At 46.0% G+C, this 15,329-nt stretch overlaps 2 protein-coding genes across 2 annotated transcripts in view; one reads left to right on the top strand and one right to left on the bottom strand.

Moving 5' to 3' along the window:
• The window catches only part of LOC106885242 (UDP-N-acetylglucosamine/UDP-glucose/GDP-mannose transporter-like), a 13,258-nt gene extending 6,888 nt beyond the window's left edge, over nucleotides 1–6,370 (top strand). The window contains exons 4-7 of the mRNA XM_014937247.1: nucleotides 1,592–1,659; nucleotides 2,247–2,325; nucleotides 3,694–3,776; nucleotides 5,704–6,370. Of these exons, the coding sequence (XP_014792733.1) occupies nucleotides 1,592–1,659; nucleotides 2,247–2,325; nucleotides 3,694–3,776; nucleotides 5,704–5,812 (339 nt within the window). The 3' untranslated portion in view covers nucleotides 5,813–6,370. The remainder of the gene's footprint in view (nucleotides 1–1,591; nucleotides 1,660–2,246; nucleotides 2,326–3,693; nucleotides 3,777–5,703) is intronic.
• A 1,959-nt stretch (nucleotides 6,371–8,329) lies between these two features.
• Nucleotides 8,330–15,329, bottom strand: part of MIER1 (mesoderm induction early response 1, transcriptional regulator) — a 38,449-nt gene continuing 31,449 nt past the window's right edge. Inside the window, exons 11-15 of the mRNA XM_014937620.1 lie at nucleotides 15,194–15,288; nucleotides 14,554–14,681; nucleotides 13,054–13,193; nucleotides 11,165–11,582; nucleotides 8,330–11,097 (exon numbers count right to left, since the gene is read on the bottom strand). Of these exons, the coding sequence (XP_014793106.1) occupies nucleotides 11,257–11,582; nucleotides 13,054–13,193; nucleotides 14,554–14,681; nucleotides 15,194–15,288 (689 nt within the window). The 3' untranslated portion in view covers nucleotides 8,330–11,097; nucleotides 11,165–11,256. The remainder of the gene's footprint in view (nucleotides 11,098–11,164; nucleotides 11,583–13,053; nucleotides 13,194–14,553; nucleotides 14,682–15,193; nucleotides 15,289–15,329) is intronic.

A 15,329-nucleotide genomic window follows, 5' to 3' on the forward strand; every position in this document is an offset into this window, starting at 1 on the left:
GTGCCACCCCCTGGCCCTGGGCAGGGACACCTCCCACCAGCCCAGGTTGCTCCAAGCCCCCTCCAACCTGCCCTTGAACCCCTCCAGGGATGGGGCAGCCACAGCTTCTCGGGGCAACCTGGGCCAGGCTCTCACCACCCTCACACCAAAGAATTTATTCCTGAGATCTCATCTCCATCTCCCCTCTTCCAGGGTCAAACCCTTCCCCCTCCTCCTAGGGCTCCCCTCCCTGACCAAGAGTCTCTCCCCAGCTTTCCTGGAGCCCCTTGAGGGACTGGAAGGGGCTCAAAGGTCTCCCTGGAGCCTTTTCTTCTCCAGGCTGAGCTCCACCAGCTCTCTCAGCCCCCCCTCACAGCAGAGCGGCTCCAGCCCTCCCAGCATCTCCGTGCCCCCCCCAAGGGACCACCTGTAGGACTGTTATTCCCAATTTTTCCCAGGATTGGTGCTGGAGGTGATGCTGCCCTGGGCAGCCCTCCCTCCCCCAGCCCCAGGATGTCACGCAGGGTTTGGAGTGGGTTTTGTTTTGGTGTTTTTTTTGTTTTTTTTTTCCTGCTGTGATGTGAAAGCTGATGTTGGGGGGGGGTGTTTCTTGTCGTGCTGTGAATTTCTGCACTTCCTCTTCCTCCTCCTCCTCCTCTGAGGGTCGGGCTGTGTTTCTTGCAGGCCATGGCGTACCAGGGCTGGGCGGACACGCTCTCTTGGCTTTCTTGGGCAAGATGGGAAACGCTCAAAACGTGCAATTAAAGTAGTTCATTATCCCTAATTTGCAAACCAGGGAGGGGGCTGGGGTGAAGGATGGGGTGAGGCTGGGTTTTGGGGTAGAAAGGAGCGGAAAGTAACCGTCAGTCTTACATTGGGCTCTCAAATCCCCAGGATTGCTCCATTTTTTGGTAAGGCTTGAGGAATGGGGAAGTGCGAGAGCAATAACTGAAACCAAGCATTACTTAAAACAAAGGAGCGGAGTATTTTTAGAATAAATTAGGCTTCTTCAGGCTGCTTTTTGTCCCTCCCGCGGGGCAGCGGTTGGGCTGAATGGCTCTGGAGGTCACTTTGTCCCCAAAGCCCCGTCAGGGCACCCTCTGATTTGCATCTGGCTCTGTAAACTTTAAATTTATATTGTAGTATTATTATTATTTATTATTATTACACTCACTTATGTGCAGCTCCGTACTCCATGGACTCATTTCTCATCCCTCTCCACGGGCGGGGAGGCAAATGCTGGAGGTGTTGCCCACCCCAGTGGGTGGCCACTATCTCCGTGCCCCCCCAAGGGACCACCTGTAGGACTGTTACCCAGTGGGTGACCACTGGTGGCCCAGCAGACACCCCTGTCCCCTCCTGTCCCCCCCTCCCCAAGCTGTGCCCAGGCAGGGAGAACCTGGTGGGTTTTTGGATTTTTTTTCTCCAGCCCCAGGATGTCACACTGGGGTTGGGGTGGGTTTTGTTTTGGTAGTTTTTTGGGGGTTTTTTTCTTGCTGTGATGTGAAAGCTGATGTTGGGGCGGGGGGGGGTGTTTCTTGTCTTGCTGTGAATTTCTGCACTTTCTCCTCCTCCTCCTCCTCCTCTGAGGGTCGGGCTGTGTTTCTTGCAGGCCATGGCGTACCAGGGCTGGGCGGACACGCTCTTCGTGGTGCAGTTTACGCTGTCGTGTGTCATGGGGTAAGGACAGACACGGTGGTGGTGGGTTCTGACCCCTCTTCCCAGGGCTGGGGGTTGGGGAGCATCTGTGAAATGGGCAGTTGGGCACCAGGGAGGCATCGTTCATAGAATCATTGAATCGTTCAGGTTGGAAGAGACCCTTGGGATCATCGAGTCCAACCATCTCCCCTACTCTACAAAGTTCTCCCCTACACCATATCCCCCAACACCACATCTAAATGTCCCTCAAACACCTCCAGGGATGGTGACTCAACCCCCTCCCTGGGCAGCCCCTTCCAGTGTCTGACCACTCTGTGAAAAATTCCTTCCTAATTTTTAGTCTAAACCTTCCAGAAGTCATGTGTGTTTTGGGGGCCTGAACCATTCTGGGTTTTAAAAAAAAATGAAATATCTAAATCTCTAACCCTGCCAGGGGGAGGGCTGGCAGATGGCAATAATTTCCCACCCTGTTTCAGCGCAGGTTTAGCCAAAAATTGGTACAAATATGGCTCTAGGGGAAAAAGGGGGGGGACGAGGGAGGGCTGCTGAGCTGAAGGGCAGCTCAAAAATATGTCCCGCAGCCTGATGTGGGTCTCTGCCTCCTGCAGGTTTATTTTGATGTACTCCACGGTTCTTTGCACTCAGTATAACTCTGCGCTCACAACTACAATAGTTGGCTGCATTAAGGTAGGTGGTTCCTCTGCTCCTGGTGGCCATGGTGACCATCGCCTGGGGCTCCTGGGAAGCCTTGGCTGTTGTTGTGGGGGCTCCGAGGGCTCGGGACGTGCCTGGCACCACGTCTCTCCCCAATTCCATGTGGCCGGTGTCATCTCGTGCCAGCCCGGCGTGGCTGGGACGTGTGGCTGGAGCTGCTGCTGGTGGGAGTTATTCCAGCAAAGCCTCGGGGCATCCACAGCCTCCCTGCTCCCCCCGTATCATAGAGTCATGGAATGGTTTGGGTGGGAAGGGACCTTCAAGATCATTGAGTTCCACCCCCTGCCCTGGGCAGGGACACCTCCCACCACACCAGGTTGCTCCAAGCCCCCTCCAACCTGCCCTTGAACCCCTCCAGGGATGGGGCAGCCACAGCTTCTTGGGGCAACCTGGGCCAGGCTCTCACCACCCTCCCACCAAACAAGTTCTTCCCCACAGCTCATCTCCATCTCCCCTCTTTCAGGGTCCAACCCTTCCCCCTCCTCCTAGGGCTCCCCTCCCTCATCCAGAGTCCCTCCCCAGCTTTCCTGGAGCCCCCCTTCTTGAGGGACTGGCAGGGGCTGGAAGGTCTCCCCGGAGCCTTCTCTTCTCCAGGCTGAACCCCCCAACTCTCTCAGCCTGTCCTTCCAGCAGAGGGGCTCCAGCCCTCCCAGCATCTCCGTGCCCCCCCCAAGGGACCACCTGTAGGACTGTTATTCCCTATTTTTCCCTATTTTTCCCAGGATTGATGCTGGAGGTGATGCTGCCCTGGGCAGCCATCCCTCCCCCAGCCCCAGGATGTCACGCTGGGGTTGGGCTGGGTTTTGTTTGGGTGGTTTTTTTGGGTTTTTTTCCTGCTGTGATGTGAAAGCCAATGTTGGGGGGGTGTTTCTTGTCTTGCTGTGAATTTCTGCACTTCTTCCTCCTCCTCCTCCTCCTCCCTCCCTCCAGCCCTCCCAGCATCTCTGGGGCCTCCTCTGGCCCCATCCAACAGCTCTGTGTCCTTCTGTGGTCACCGCATTCCACTCCCCTGGGCAAATGACCTGCACAACACCCCAAAACACCCCCAAACCTCTGGTTCACCTTGGTCCAAGGGCCCCATTGCAAAACCAGAGGGTGCTCCTGGGTGTTCTTCTGGGTTTAGGGCTGGTCTGGGGACAAGGGACAACGTGTGGTGCCCCAGCAACCACAGTCTCCATCCAGGAGGGTTTCTCAGCAGCTCTAGGGATTTCCACCACTTGCCCTTTCCACACTCTGTGTCCGAGGTTTCCATCTCCGTGTTGCTTCCACACCCAGAGCACACGTTGTCTGGAGCTGTGTAGAAACTCATACTCTTGTTCCTCGAATCTCATTCCTTTGCAGAATATTTTAATAACCTATATTGGGATGTTTTTTGGAGGAGACTATATTTTTACATGGACGAACTTCATTGGTCTAAATATCAGGTAAGACCGTTGGGTGTTGGCAGCTCTTATTTATGATTTATGAGTGAAAATGAGATTATTTTGACTATGTAAATGCTTCTTTCAAAAAAAAAACAAACCCACAAACCACCTCCCAGCAGAGGGGCTCCAGCCCTCCCAGCATCTCCGGGGCCTCCTCTGGCCCCATCCAACAGCTCCATGTCCTTCTGCTGGTGGTGGCCCCAGAGCTGGAGGGGGGGAGGTTCAAAAAAGGTAGCAAAAAAAGAAATGCTTTTTGAGGTTATTTCACCTGGTATTTTAGCACAGCTTTTGGAAGTGTCTCCTCTCTGGTCTGGGTGTGTTTCTGTGCTGTGAGAAGTCTCCTGTCCTTCAGCAGGACCCTGCAGTGAGGGAGCAGGTCCAGCTCTGGAGTAGATGACCTCCAGAGATCCCTTCCAACCCCGTCACTCTGTGGTTCAGCACGAGGCCGGGCACTGGGGCTCCGCAAGCGTTTGGGTGGGAATTAAACCCAACTATCTCATCTTGGGTGGAAAACAGAGAGTTTTCTTGCCAGTTGCTGTTTGGAGCAGATCCTTGACCATGGCCGTGCCCTTGGTTTGACTTTTCTCTGGTGCCTGGTGCTGGGGCTGCCCAGGCCTGGGCTGGAGAAACAGGGGAGGTGGTGGTGTGTCCCGGGGGAGCCCCCAGGCCTCAGTCCCCATCCTCACCCCTTTGTTTGGGGGGGGGGATTTTGGGGGTTTTTGGTTTGGTTTTGGTTTGGTTTCTTGTGGGGGTTCTTTTGTGGTGTTTTTTTTTTGTTTGCTTTTTTTGGTGTTTTTTTGTTTTATTTTGGGTTTTTGGTGTTTTTGTTGTTCTGGTTTTTTTGTTTGGTTGGTTTTTGTTGGGTTTTTTTGGGGGGGGGGGGGTCTGATGATATTGTGGATAGCATCAAAGATATTCTCATTTCGTTGCATAAGGATAACACATTTTATGCATTGTGCATTTGGACTTGTGTGTAATAAACATCCTAGATGCAGTTATCTCTGTCTGAGCAAGAAGTAAAATATGGTCACTTTCCAGCACATAAGATAAGCTTCTGATGCATGATTCTAGTGAAAAGTGAGAGGAAGCTTCTTTAAGAAGGAACTTTGGTGATACCTCCCCAGCTACTGCAGCTTTCATAGTACTTGTCTACTTCACATCTCAATGCAGATAAAATCTCTTTGAGGTTGTAGGAAAAGAACATTCATCATAGCTGACATATATGGCAGTGCTTCTTTTTTTAATCAGGGATTACTGCTTTTGATACTTTGGAACTTGGAAGGCAGATGCAGATGCAAAATGGTCTGTGGTGTCCTCAGAGTTCTGGGGCAAGATTTGGAGTAAGCTACCGGGGAAGGTCCTGGTATGGTTGCTAGTCAAAACAAATAAAGGAGAATATTTACTTCATAAGGAAAATTAGGATCTACTATAAACCAAAGCACAAACATTTCTTTTATTTTTGTTGTTTCTTCTTTTTGGTCAAACAGATAAAACAATAGGCACAAGTGGTACGGGGGAAGGCAGAAAGAACATGAGTTTTTTTGTTTGGGTTTCTTTGTTTTTTGGTTTTTTGGGTTTTGTTTTGGTTTTTTTTTTGGTTCTTTTTTGGGGGTTGGGGTTTTTTTGGTTGTTTGGTTTTGGTTTGGTTTGGTTGTTTGGTTTTGGTTTGGTTTGGCTTTTTGGGTTTTTTTTGTTTTGTTTTTCCTTGTTTTTTATTTTTTTCTGGTTTTTTGTTTTTTGGGGTTTTGGGGTTTTTTTTTGTTGGTTTTTGTTTGTTTGTTTTGGTTTTGTTTGTTTTTTGGTTTTGTTTGTTTGGGGTTTTTTGGGTTTTTGGGGGGTTTTTTGTTTGGGGTTTTTGTTTGGGGGTTTTTTGTTTGTTTTTTTTGTTTGTTTTTTGATTTTTTTCTTGTTGTTGTTGTTTGTGCAGTATTGCAGGAAGCCTGGTGTATTCCTACATCACCTTCACGGAGGAGCAGATGAGCAAGCAGTCGGAAGGCGGCCTCAAGCTGGATATTAAAGGCAAAAGCTCCGTGTGATCCCGGGGGAGGCGACTTCACGTTTTCCCAGGAATCACCCCCGTTTCTGCCCCCGCTGAGGGGGGGCAGGAGGTGGGAAGGAATCCCCTTCGCACACTGGAGATTGCTGCCTTTGCAAATTAAGGGGAAGATGATAAACTGGCCAAGAATGGGTCTTAATTAAGCCTGATGGTGAGGAATTAAGAGGTTTCTAATCACGTTGAGGTTTGGTGGAGAAGGACTTGTCGGCTCCCAGGGCTGGATCCCGAGCATCCTGGGCTGCATCCCGGATCCCTGGGGGCTGCGGGGGGTGGGGACCCCGGTACCCAGCCCCATCTGGGACCCCCTCCTCACCCCATGGAATGGGGGGGGACACTGGTGTCCCACTCCCCACCCCTCTCCTCAAAGCTGCTCCTGCTTTGGGTCAAACCCCTGTTGGTGAACGCTCAGCGCTCTCCGAACTTAACTTTTGTTAGTTTTAGGGGTTTTTTTGGTTCTTTTAGCCCACTTTTAAAGCTGGGTTTGCCCCCCTCCTTGGTTTCTAAAGCCCTGCAGCCATTCACCCCCCTCCCTCCTGCCTTCGGCTCCCAGGGCTGGATCCCGAGCATCCTGGGCTGCATCCCGGCTCCCTGGGGGCTGCGGGGGGTGGGGACCCCGGTCCCCAGCCCCATCTGGGACCCCCTCCTCACCCCACGGGACGGGGGGGGACACTGGTGTCCCACTCCCCACCCCTCTCCAGCAAAGCTGCTCCTTCTTTGGGTCAAACCCCCGTTGGTGAACGCTCAGCGCTCTCCGAACTTAACTTTTGTTAGTTTTAGGGTTTTTTTTTGGTTCTTTTAACCCACTTTTAAAGCTGGGTTTGCCCCCCTCCTTGGTTTCTAAAGCCCTGCAGCCATTCACCCCCCTCCCTCCTGCCCGGGGTCACTTTTCCAAGGCTCAGGGATGGTTTTACCCAGCACCATTGAGCTCAGGGGACCATCTGCCTCCATCAAACCACCCCGGGCTAATAATTCCATGGATTTGGGCAAGTTAGTAGGGACCTCACAGGGCATTTGGGACCCAAAGAGGGGGTAGATGTGGGGTTTGCAGGAGAGGAGATGTGTCCCCCCCCGACCCCAGCACCCAGAGCCCCATCTCTTGGTCCAGAACATCCTCAAACAGGGACTCAAATCCCGGCATTTTGGCCAAGTGGATGGGGCTGGTGGCACCTGGCACCCAGGGGAGGTGGCACCTGGGCCACCAGCACTTGAGTCTCAGCCAAGCCCTGTCCCGTGCTCTTCTGATGGACTGAAGTCATCTTCAGTTGGTGACACATTAAAAAAACCAGGATTTTTAATATGTCAGGCAGTGTTAACTGATTTTTTTTTTTTAAAGGTTATTGTGCCCAGCACTTCTTTTCTAAGTCTCTCTTTGCATTGTCTTTTGGTTTAAAAAAGAATTGTCTATAATTTTGGTTAAAAAAAAGATTTGGTAAAACTATACATTCCTTTTTACCAAGGAAATAGCTTCTCTCGCCAAGAAAATTTATTTCTGGAGGGTTTTTGTTAAATTTTTAACTGCCGTTTGGTGAAGCCACATGTATGGAAGTGCTTAATATTGGAGGTTTTTATATGTTACAGAGAGTTTTTCTCTAAGAGTGCTGGGAAATCTGAATCCCAGCGGAGTTACTGGTCCCCATACTGGTTCCCAGTAGCCGGGGGGGTGCTGGGGGCCGGCAGCTCCCCCCTCCTTCAGCCACCTCAACAGAAATATTTACAAATCATGTATTTTTTGCTTGTAATTTGGCCACATTGAGTCGATTCTGTCAAAAAAGTGATGATTTTTATTTTTTTTGCTTATTATTTTTCAATCTACTGGTTAGATTTGTTGTCCAAATGGAGAAAGTATTTTTTAAAGCTTATTTTGTTTGTAACCAGGCACCCCTCGGTGCTGGGGTCTGGATGGTGTTGTACACACTGGGAAAGCCAACAGCCTTCCTGCAGCAGTATTTTCTATGAGATTAATTAACTAAAAAGGTTGTTTTTTTGTTTTTTTCCTATTATAGAATCTATTTACAAATGACTGTTTTAGTGATTAAAAGGGTGACCTTTTTATCTGAATGTATGGCAGGCTTTGTATGTCAGTGATGATAGCAAAAAATGGAAAAAAATAAGGATTTTATGTGCCTATGTATTTTTGTACTGGCTTTGAATAAACCCCTGACCTTCCCTCCTCTTCCTCCCTCGCCTGCTCTTCCTCTGCCATGATTAAGGATGGAGATATTAAATAAAACCAGGGACTTAGTGGGCTTTTTGACTTAGAAATAAAACCCTAACCCAGCGCTAACCCACTGCCCTCCTCCTCCGGGACGGCACCACCTGAATTCAGAAAGAAACTATTGGAAAGTTTAATTGGAAAAAGGGTATATTTTTGTTCCTGGGGGTGTTTTCCCCCCCCACAGCAGTTCTGGAGTCACTCCCTCGCTGCTGCCACCTTCTACCCACCCTTCTCAGCCAGGAATTTTTCATCGAGAAACTCAGGAATTTTTTATGCAGACAGTAGGTTTTAAAAAAATATTTTAATAAGCTTTTTTTTTTTTTTTCAGAATTGCAGACAGGGAGCGGGGGTAAGAGAAGGGAATTACTAACAGTGCAAAATTCCTATGTGTGGAAAAAAAAAATGTATAAAACTAATTTGTAAATTCTGTGTGTGTGTAGCTGTTTTTTTGGTTGTTTTCTTGTTTTGTTTTGTTTTGTTTTTTTTTAATACCAGGTTTGTTGTGTTGAACTGGATTCTCCCTTCAGGCCCCAGTCTTAAAGAATGGGGTGAATCTTCTCCCCCCATAAAACACACCAAGTGTCACATGCAAATTGTGAATCTTTTCAACCCAGTTTGGAGCCACCTTCAACCGCTTCCTGGCTCCAAACTGCACCAAAAGCTCTTGAAAAGAAATCAAAGTTACTCTATTTCTAGAATTTTAAATAGCTTTAGTAGTGCAATGACTTATCACGTTATAGTGGCTGCATTTCGAAGAACATGAACAAAGTATAAAACACCAGCATAAACAAAACGTAAATTATAATTAAATAGGCTTAAAAGTCTAGCTGAGCATTACATAGTTGTCGATTACGGAATGTCAGGTCTCTTCTATGTATAGCCAAAAAAAAAAAAAAAAACAAAACAGATAAAAAAACCCAAAGCAACATTCCTGAAAAAATATACACAGTGCTGTATCTCACACACAAGCCTGAGACGATTGACTTAGAAACTTTCCTATAAAGTTTTGGAAGTATTTTCCAACTCGGAAATAAAAATGCACCAGAAAATAAAAGTGAAAATAGGAGTTGAGCTGCAAAGACTGGGAGAAGCTCTTGCACCACCCGCAGCCCGAAACCGTCCCCAGCCTTGAGAGAAGGCTGCCATACCTTGGGTTTCCACTAATTAACCAGATGGTACAATTAACAGCCATCACTTAACGTATGGCTTGCGTTAACCAATTAATTAACAAACCTCCCTGTGAATTGCTGTCTAATTCTGAGGGCAGCTTAGAAGGGGTCCCTCTCACCTGGGAAGAGCAGGTTCACACACTCCAGTAACTCCTCAAAGAGGATGGGGCTCATTAATGACCATAAAGTCCAAGTACATGAAGAAAAATAAAACCTTCAGTTGTTTTTTTTTTTTTTAGGTTGATGCCTCAATTTCTAACCATAGGACCTTTTAAATTCCATTGATAATTGGAATCGCGAAGACTCAGAAACTTTTTTAAAAAAAAATAACTGCTTAAAAAAATGAACGACACACCTGTGAGCCACAGGAGGAGGAGATAAGGTTATAAATTATACAAATGAACAATTTTTTCCTATTTTTAATATAGTAGATGTGTCGCTGTGGCTTAAAAAAAAAAAATAAGACGGGTATTAAAAATCTTTCAACATCCAAATGACACTAGTGGGACCGTGAGCATCACCCCCTCACACAAATTTATAAAGAATTTTCATTTCTTGCACTTTAATCTTAAAATAGTTGTCCATACCTCCTCTCACTTCTATGTACTGAAGGTATCTACGTGTGTATGTGGTATTTCTGCTCCCATCCCTCCAAGTTCTGCTCATTTTCAGAAATCCCAGCTCGGGCAGCAGGTTTCCAGCTGCACGTTTGGGATGCCCAGAATCACCCCTTTCTGTGATGGAGGAAATGTGGAAAACGACACTAAAACTGCAAAAGAAATCCATGGTTAATCCATCACCTGATCCTGGCCAACACGGGTTGGTCAAGGGGAGCGTTTGGCTGCTGTGAGATTTAGCCCAGCTCAAAAGAAAATAAGAAAATGCCTAACGAAAGCGAGAAAAAAAATTGTGCAACGCAAGCATCGTGCTTAACACATTTCGAGCATCACTATTTGCCCTAAAACAGAAGAAAACTCATGTTTTTAAAATCAAATATTACTTCTAACCATTCTTGGTAACTGTTCGCTGTTTTCAGAGAAGAAAAGAACGTTGGTGACTAATAATTATATTTTTTTTTAAGTCAACTGATTTGGTTTGGGGTTGGTTGTTTGGTTTTTTTTTTGTTGGGTTTCATTTTTTTTAGAAAAAACTTCAGCAAAATAAAACGAGGCCGACGTTAGACTCAGGATATCAATTCTCTCATAAAAGTTTACCAACTGTACAAGGTAAGAAAAATTATACAAGCTTTCGTTTTAAGAAAGGACAGTTCAATCAAGACATAAGTACTGTAAAAATCTTTCAAAGGCTACAAAGAAATCTGGAAAAATACAGAATGTATTTCTTTAGCCCAGATAAAGAATATGGAAAGACATCATTGATGTCAACAATTTTACATAGACAAACCTGACCTGGTTTATTTACCTTTTAAAACTTCTATATATAAAAATAGTTGTGCTCATAACTTTCAGGATTCATCAGGGTTCCTTAGCGACGGGCCGAGGCGGTTTCTCTGTGCCTGCCATTCTCCATTTCATTTTTAACCTCCTGCAACACTTGAACCAGCCCCTGCCTTCAAATAGGATGCTTTGTTCACTCTTACAACTCTTAAAATGCTGTAAAAATTTTTTTAACCTATTAGGTTGGGAGTATTAATTTTTTTTCTTGCAGAAACTCACTGATTTGTTCCTCAAATCTTTTTAAAAGCCTGACACGATTCCCAGAACTACAGTCGCCAGCTCTGAGAAATGGAAATATACTCTCCTACTGCTTTTCAGCACTGGAAAAAAAAAAAAAAAAACAAACCCAAATAATCAGATCTTAAAAGAGCCAACTAGAAGGTATTAGGGAAAAAAAAAAAAAAAAAAAATCTCAGCAGATTGTGTCACGGAACTGGATTTTGTAAGGTAACCCATCAACCCTGAAAATTTTAGACACCCAAAATTATTGTTTCACGGAACTGGATTTTGTAAGGTAACCCATCAACCCTGAAAATTTTAGACACCCAAAATTACTCCAAGGAATAAAATCAGCTCTCAGTATTCAGTCATCCAAAGTTTCTACTTCTTCAGGCTTCCCGTGTGAGTTTGCTTCTTGGAAGAACTCTGAGGAGCCGGGACTCTCTTTCCCGTTGCTGTTAATTCTTCTTCTTTTGAGAGGTCTTTCGTTTTTCTCTTCGTAATCGTTCTCGTTCCTTGAAGCTGAATGAGCAAGTTTGGGATCGACGGAAAGGTTTTCAGTCTCATACCCATTTGTATCCAGATCCGTGTGAGGTGTTTTCTTGCCACTGGTAGGTCCGTTTACGTGCAACCCTTCCGGTTTTGCTTCGTCTTTATTTGGTATCTCGCCCGGCCCATTAGCAGACACCCCTGGGGGACAGAGGAAGACCATAAGAAAGAGAACAGAAGCACAAGCAGTGACAGAACAATCTGGGACAGCTCAATAAAGCAGAATTCTGATTACTCCCATTGAGCTAAAAAGCCAATACGGTTCTTCATATCCTCACTGTGTGATGAACGAGTGATTTATTTGCATACAAATGACAGGCTTGCCATGATGGAGTTTATGGAAGCCCTCACAAGCAATAAAAGCCAAGAAAATGTCCCTTGACTGTCCCTAGACTGTCCTCCCCTTGGCACTTTCTGTAGCCCCCACTGGATTTTCACACTCTGATTCATCCCCCAAGCTCCTCTCTCCACCACCTTCAGCTGCTTCACAATGGCCATCCCTTGCTTTGAAGGCTTTCTCACTTCAGGAGTGAGGGTGCCCTGGCTCCTCTCCCATCCTTAATTGCCCTCAGCACCCCAACCTCTAGTAAGAAGAGCTAATGGTGCTCCTCAGAGCAGCACTGGAGAAACACTGGTGTGTGTGCCAGCCCAGTTCCCATCACAGCTGTTTTCAATATCCAGTAAGGGACTGCTCACAAAGTTAGCCATGTCAGCATTACCCCCCTAACAGCACGGGGAAGACCAAAACAGGCTGTTTACACTTAAAAGGAAGGCTCGAGTGGAGATTTATCTTCAATATGTGACCACTGGCTAAATGCAATCATGTAGCTGCTCGTATGAAAAATACAGAATCATAGAATCACAGAATCACAGAATCTTCTAGGTTGGAAGGGACCTCAAAGATCATCTTGTCCAACCATCAACCTAACTGACAAAAATAGACACCCACACAACAAACAAGAAGCATCCCCATCACTAACCCATACCTCCCAGCACTACATCAACCCGTCTTTTGAACACCTCCAGGGATGGGGCCTCAACCACCTCCCTGGGCAGCCCATTCCAATGGCTGATGACCCTTTCAGTGAAAAAATTTTTCCTAATATCCAGCCTGAACCTCCCCTGGCGCAACTTGAGGCCATTTCCTCTTGTCCTGTCGCCTGTGACTTGAGAAAAGAGACCGACCCCCCCTGGCTACACCCTCTTTTCAGGGAGTTGTAGAGAGCAATAAGGTCTCCCCTCAGCCTCCTCTTCTCCAGGCTGAATAACCCCAGCTCCCTCAGCCTCTCCTCATAAGACTTATTCTCCAGACCAAATCACAGAATGGTTTGGGTTGGAAAGGACCTTAAAATGATCCAGTGCCACCCCCTGCCCTGGGCAGGGACACCTCCCACCACACCAGGTTGCTCCAAGCCCCCTCCAACCTGCCCTTGAACCCCTCCAGGGATGGGGCAGCCACAGCTTCTCTGGCCAACCTGGGCCAGGCTCTCACCACCCTCCCACCAAAGTGAATATTCCATAGTAAAATGGGCTTGTTTTCAGAAAAGCGAGCTGAACTTCTCATCTGGCTGGTCACCAGGTGTGTTTAGGAGGGTTTAGGGGGGACACTAACCGTTCTGATTGCTGCTGCTGGTTGTGCTGTCCTCCCTCTCCGACTGGCTGGTGCTGCTGTTGGACGTGGTGGGAGGAGGGGAGGGAGCTCGGCTGGAAGCAGCGCTCTCGCTCTCATCCAGCAGCCGGTCCATATAATCTCTGACAGGACAGAAACAGCTCCTTCAGCACCACCCTTGAAGTGTTACTTGTGCAAAATCACTCCGTGCATATATCCCAAGTGTGACCAATTCCCATTTTACACCTTTTGAACCACACAGATTTATATCTGGCAAAGCCAACATCTTTAAGATCTCCTGTATAAACTGGCCCATGTATGGTTTGTCCACAGTAATTACGTATTTATTGACTAATTGCTGCACCCAGCTTATATAAATTCATCCCATCTTTGTGCTAAATCCCACAAGATCAAGCAGGAGCAGAAACTTGGATTCTTGGAGGGTGATGCTCTCAGGCAGGTTCCTACCAAGCTTTTCCAATCTCCTGCAGCAGCGATAACAGAATCACAGAATCACAGAATCTTCTAGGTTGGAAGGGACCTTAAAGATCATCTTGTCCAACCGTCAACCTGACTGACAAAAATAGACACCCAACGTCCCTTTAAAGTAAATAACTTCTGTGCACATACAACCCCAAAAGGGATCAAGTTGAAAGTGAACAGAAAACTTCAGAGTTTAAGACATTTCCATATCGGAAATCTATTACAGACCTACAATTGAGGTCACCAATAGTAAATCTCGTAGGAAAAGATTTAAACAAAGCTGGTTGGTAAAGCCCTTGTAGGGATGGTATTAGTCTGGATTAACTCCAGAAGCAGCACAGCCTCACACATCATTATTCTGGAACTGATACTGCACCCTGAACTCCCACACCCATCTGCAAAAGTATAGACAAGGACAATCCTTAACACCACTTCTGATCAACTGTAAAAGAATCGGAGCATGTTTTAAGCGATTAACAACCAAAAATGTCTACTAATTTGCGAAAAAATGGGAAAAAATGGGAAAAAATGGGAAAGAAACCCCAACCCAGATGGCAGAAGAGGGGGAGACAGACAGTCCCTGACACCTGGTTAAGAAAATCCAGGGGCTCTGGGTGGCTCTCTGTGACAATCTGCTTCACAAACCACAGATGGCCACCCTTGGTGTCACACCACAAGTTCCCTTCAGCCATCCAACACTTGTGACTAGTGCCTTTGTATAAAACGTGTAGTTAAAGTAAAGCAAGCATTTAAAAAACTCCATGTATCTGCAGAAATGTTAACATTCGTGAATCATTTAAACAGAAACCAAACTAAATTAAATAGTGTTATTTGCCTTATAACAATTAGCCTTATAATAGCTGGCCTTACTCCAAACAAATGCATTTTAGAAATGATATAATAGCCACCAGTCAGCTTTTCTTACACCTTGGCTGTTTTCCTGCTGCAAATCGGGACAGGATAAAGAGCAGTATAAAATCAAGATGTAGACCCAACACGTAAAAATGATGCACATCTTACGTTACACCAGGATGAAGATTGTATTTCTTCTTGCCGAAGCGGGTCTGCTGCGCAAAGAAATCGTAACGCTCCGATTTCTTCCACATGTAATAAAATGCTACACACTCACCAACTGATCTTGTTCGTACCTAGGAAATACGTGCTGATGAATTTCAAGACAGTTTTGGCCAATTAAAAAAAAAAAAGCTACCATTTGCATCAAAAGGTGTGAAATTCAAAGTCAATGTTTCTTTATACAACGTAGGAAATAATGAAAACTATTGACTCAAAAATTTCGGAGGCTCAGAAATTTAAATGCAAAGTTTAATAGTGCTTCTAAGGACAGTGAAGATACTGGGAGGTGCTGCAAGCAACAGCTTCAGGAGGAATATTCCAGTTTGTTTCACCAGTCTATTAAAAACCAGAATCTGGGGAAGCAGATCTTCCCGTGTGAAAGCACAGCAGGATTTTTTACACTTTTCTGAATTTTATAGCCACGTGTATAGAGGATTCTGGACTTTAACAAACCAATTTGGACACATACGTAGAAAAAATAAGAAGTAAATACAGCAATTTTTGAAGGAAATTGAGGATAAGAATTTATTTACAATCAAATTGCTTTACAAAAGAGTGAGAAGTACACTTTAAAATCAGTGTTTACCTTATTTGCCTGAATCACATGAAAATCCTTGCCATAGACTTTCAGTCCTTGTTCAAAGTTCCTACATTCCTCTTCTGTCCAAACAGATAGTTCTTCTGTAACAGGGAAATGCAATAAAAAAAACATACTTAACAAA

Source organism: Calidris pugnax, unplaced genomic scaffold, assembly GCF_001431845.1.
Source record: "Calidris pugnax isolate Ruff unplaced genomic scaffold, ASM143184v1 scaffold29, whole genome shotgun sequence".
In the NCBI taxonomy this organism is placed as follows: Eukaryota; Metazoa; Chordata; class Aves; order Charadriiformes; family Scolopacidae; genus Calidris; species Calidris pugnax.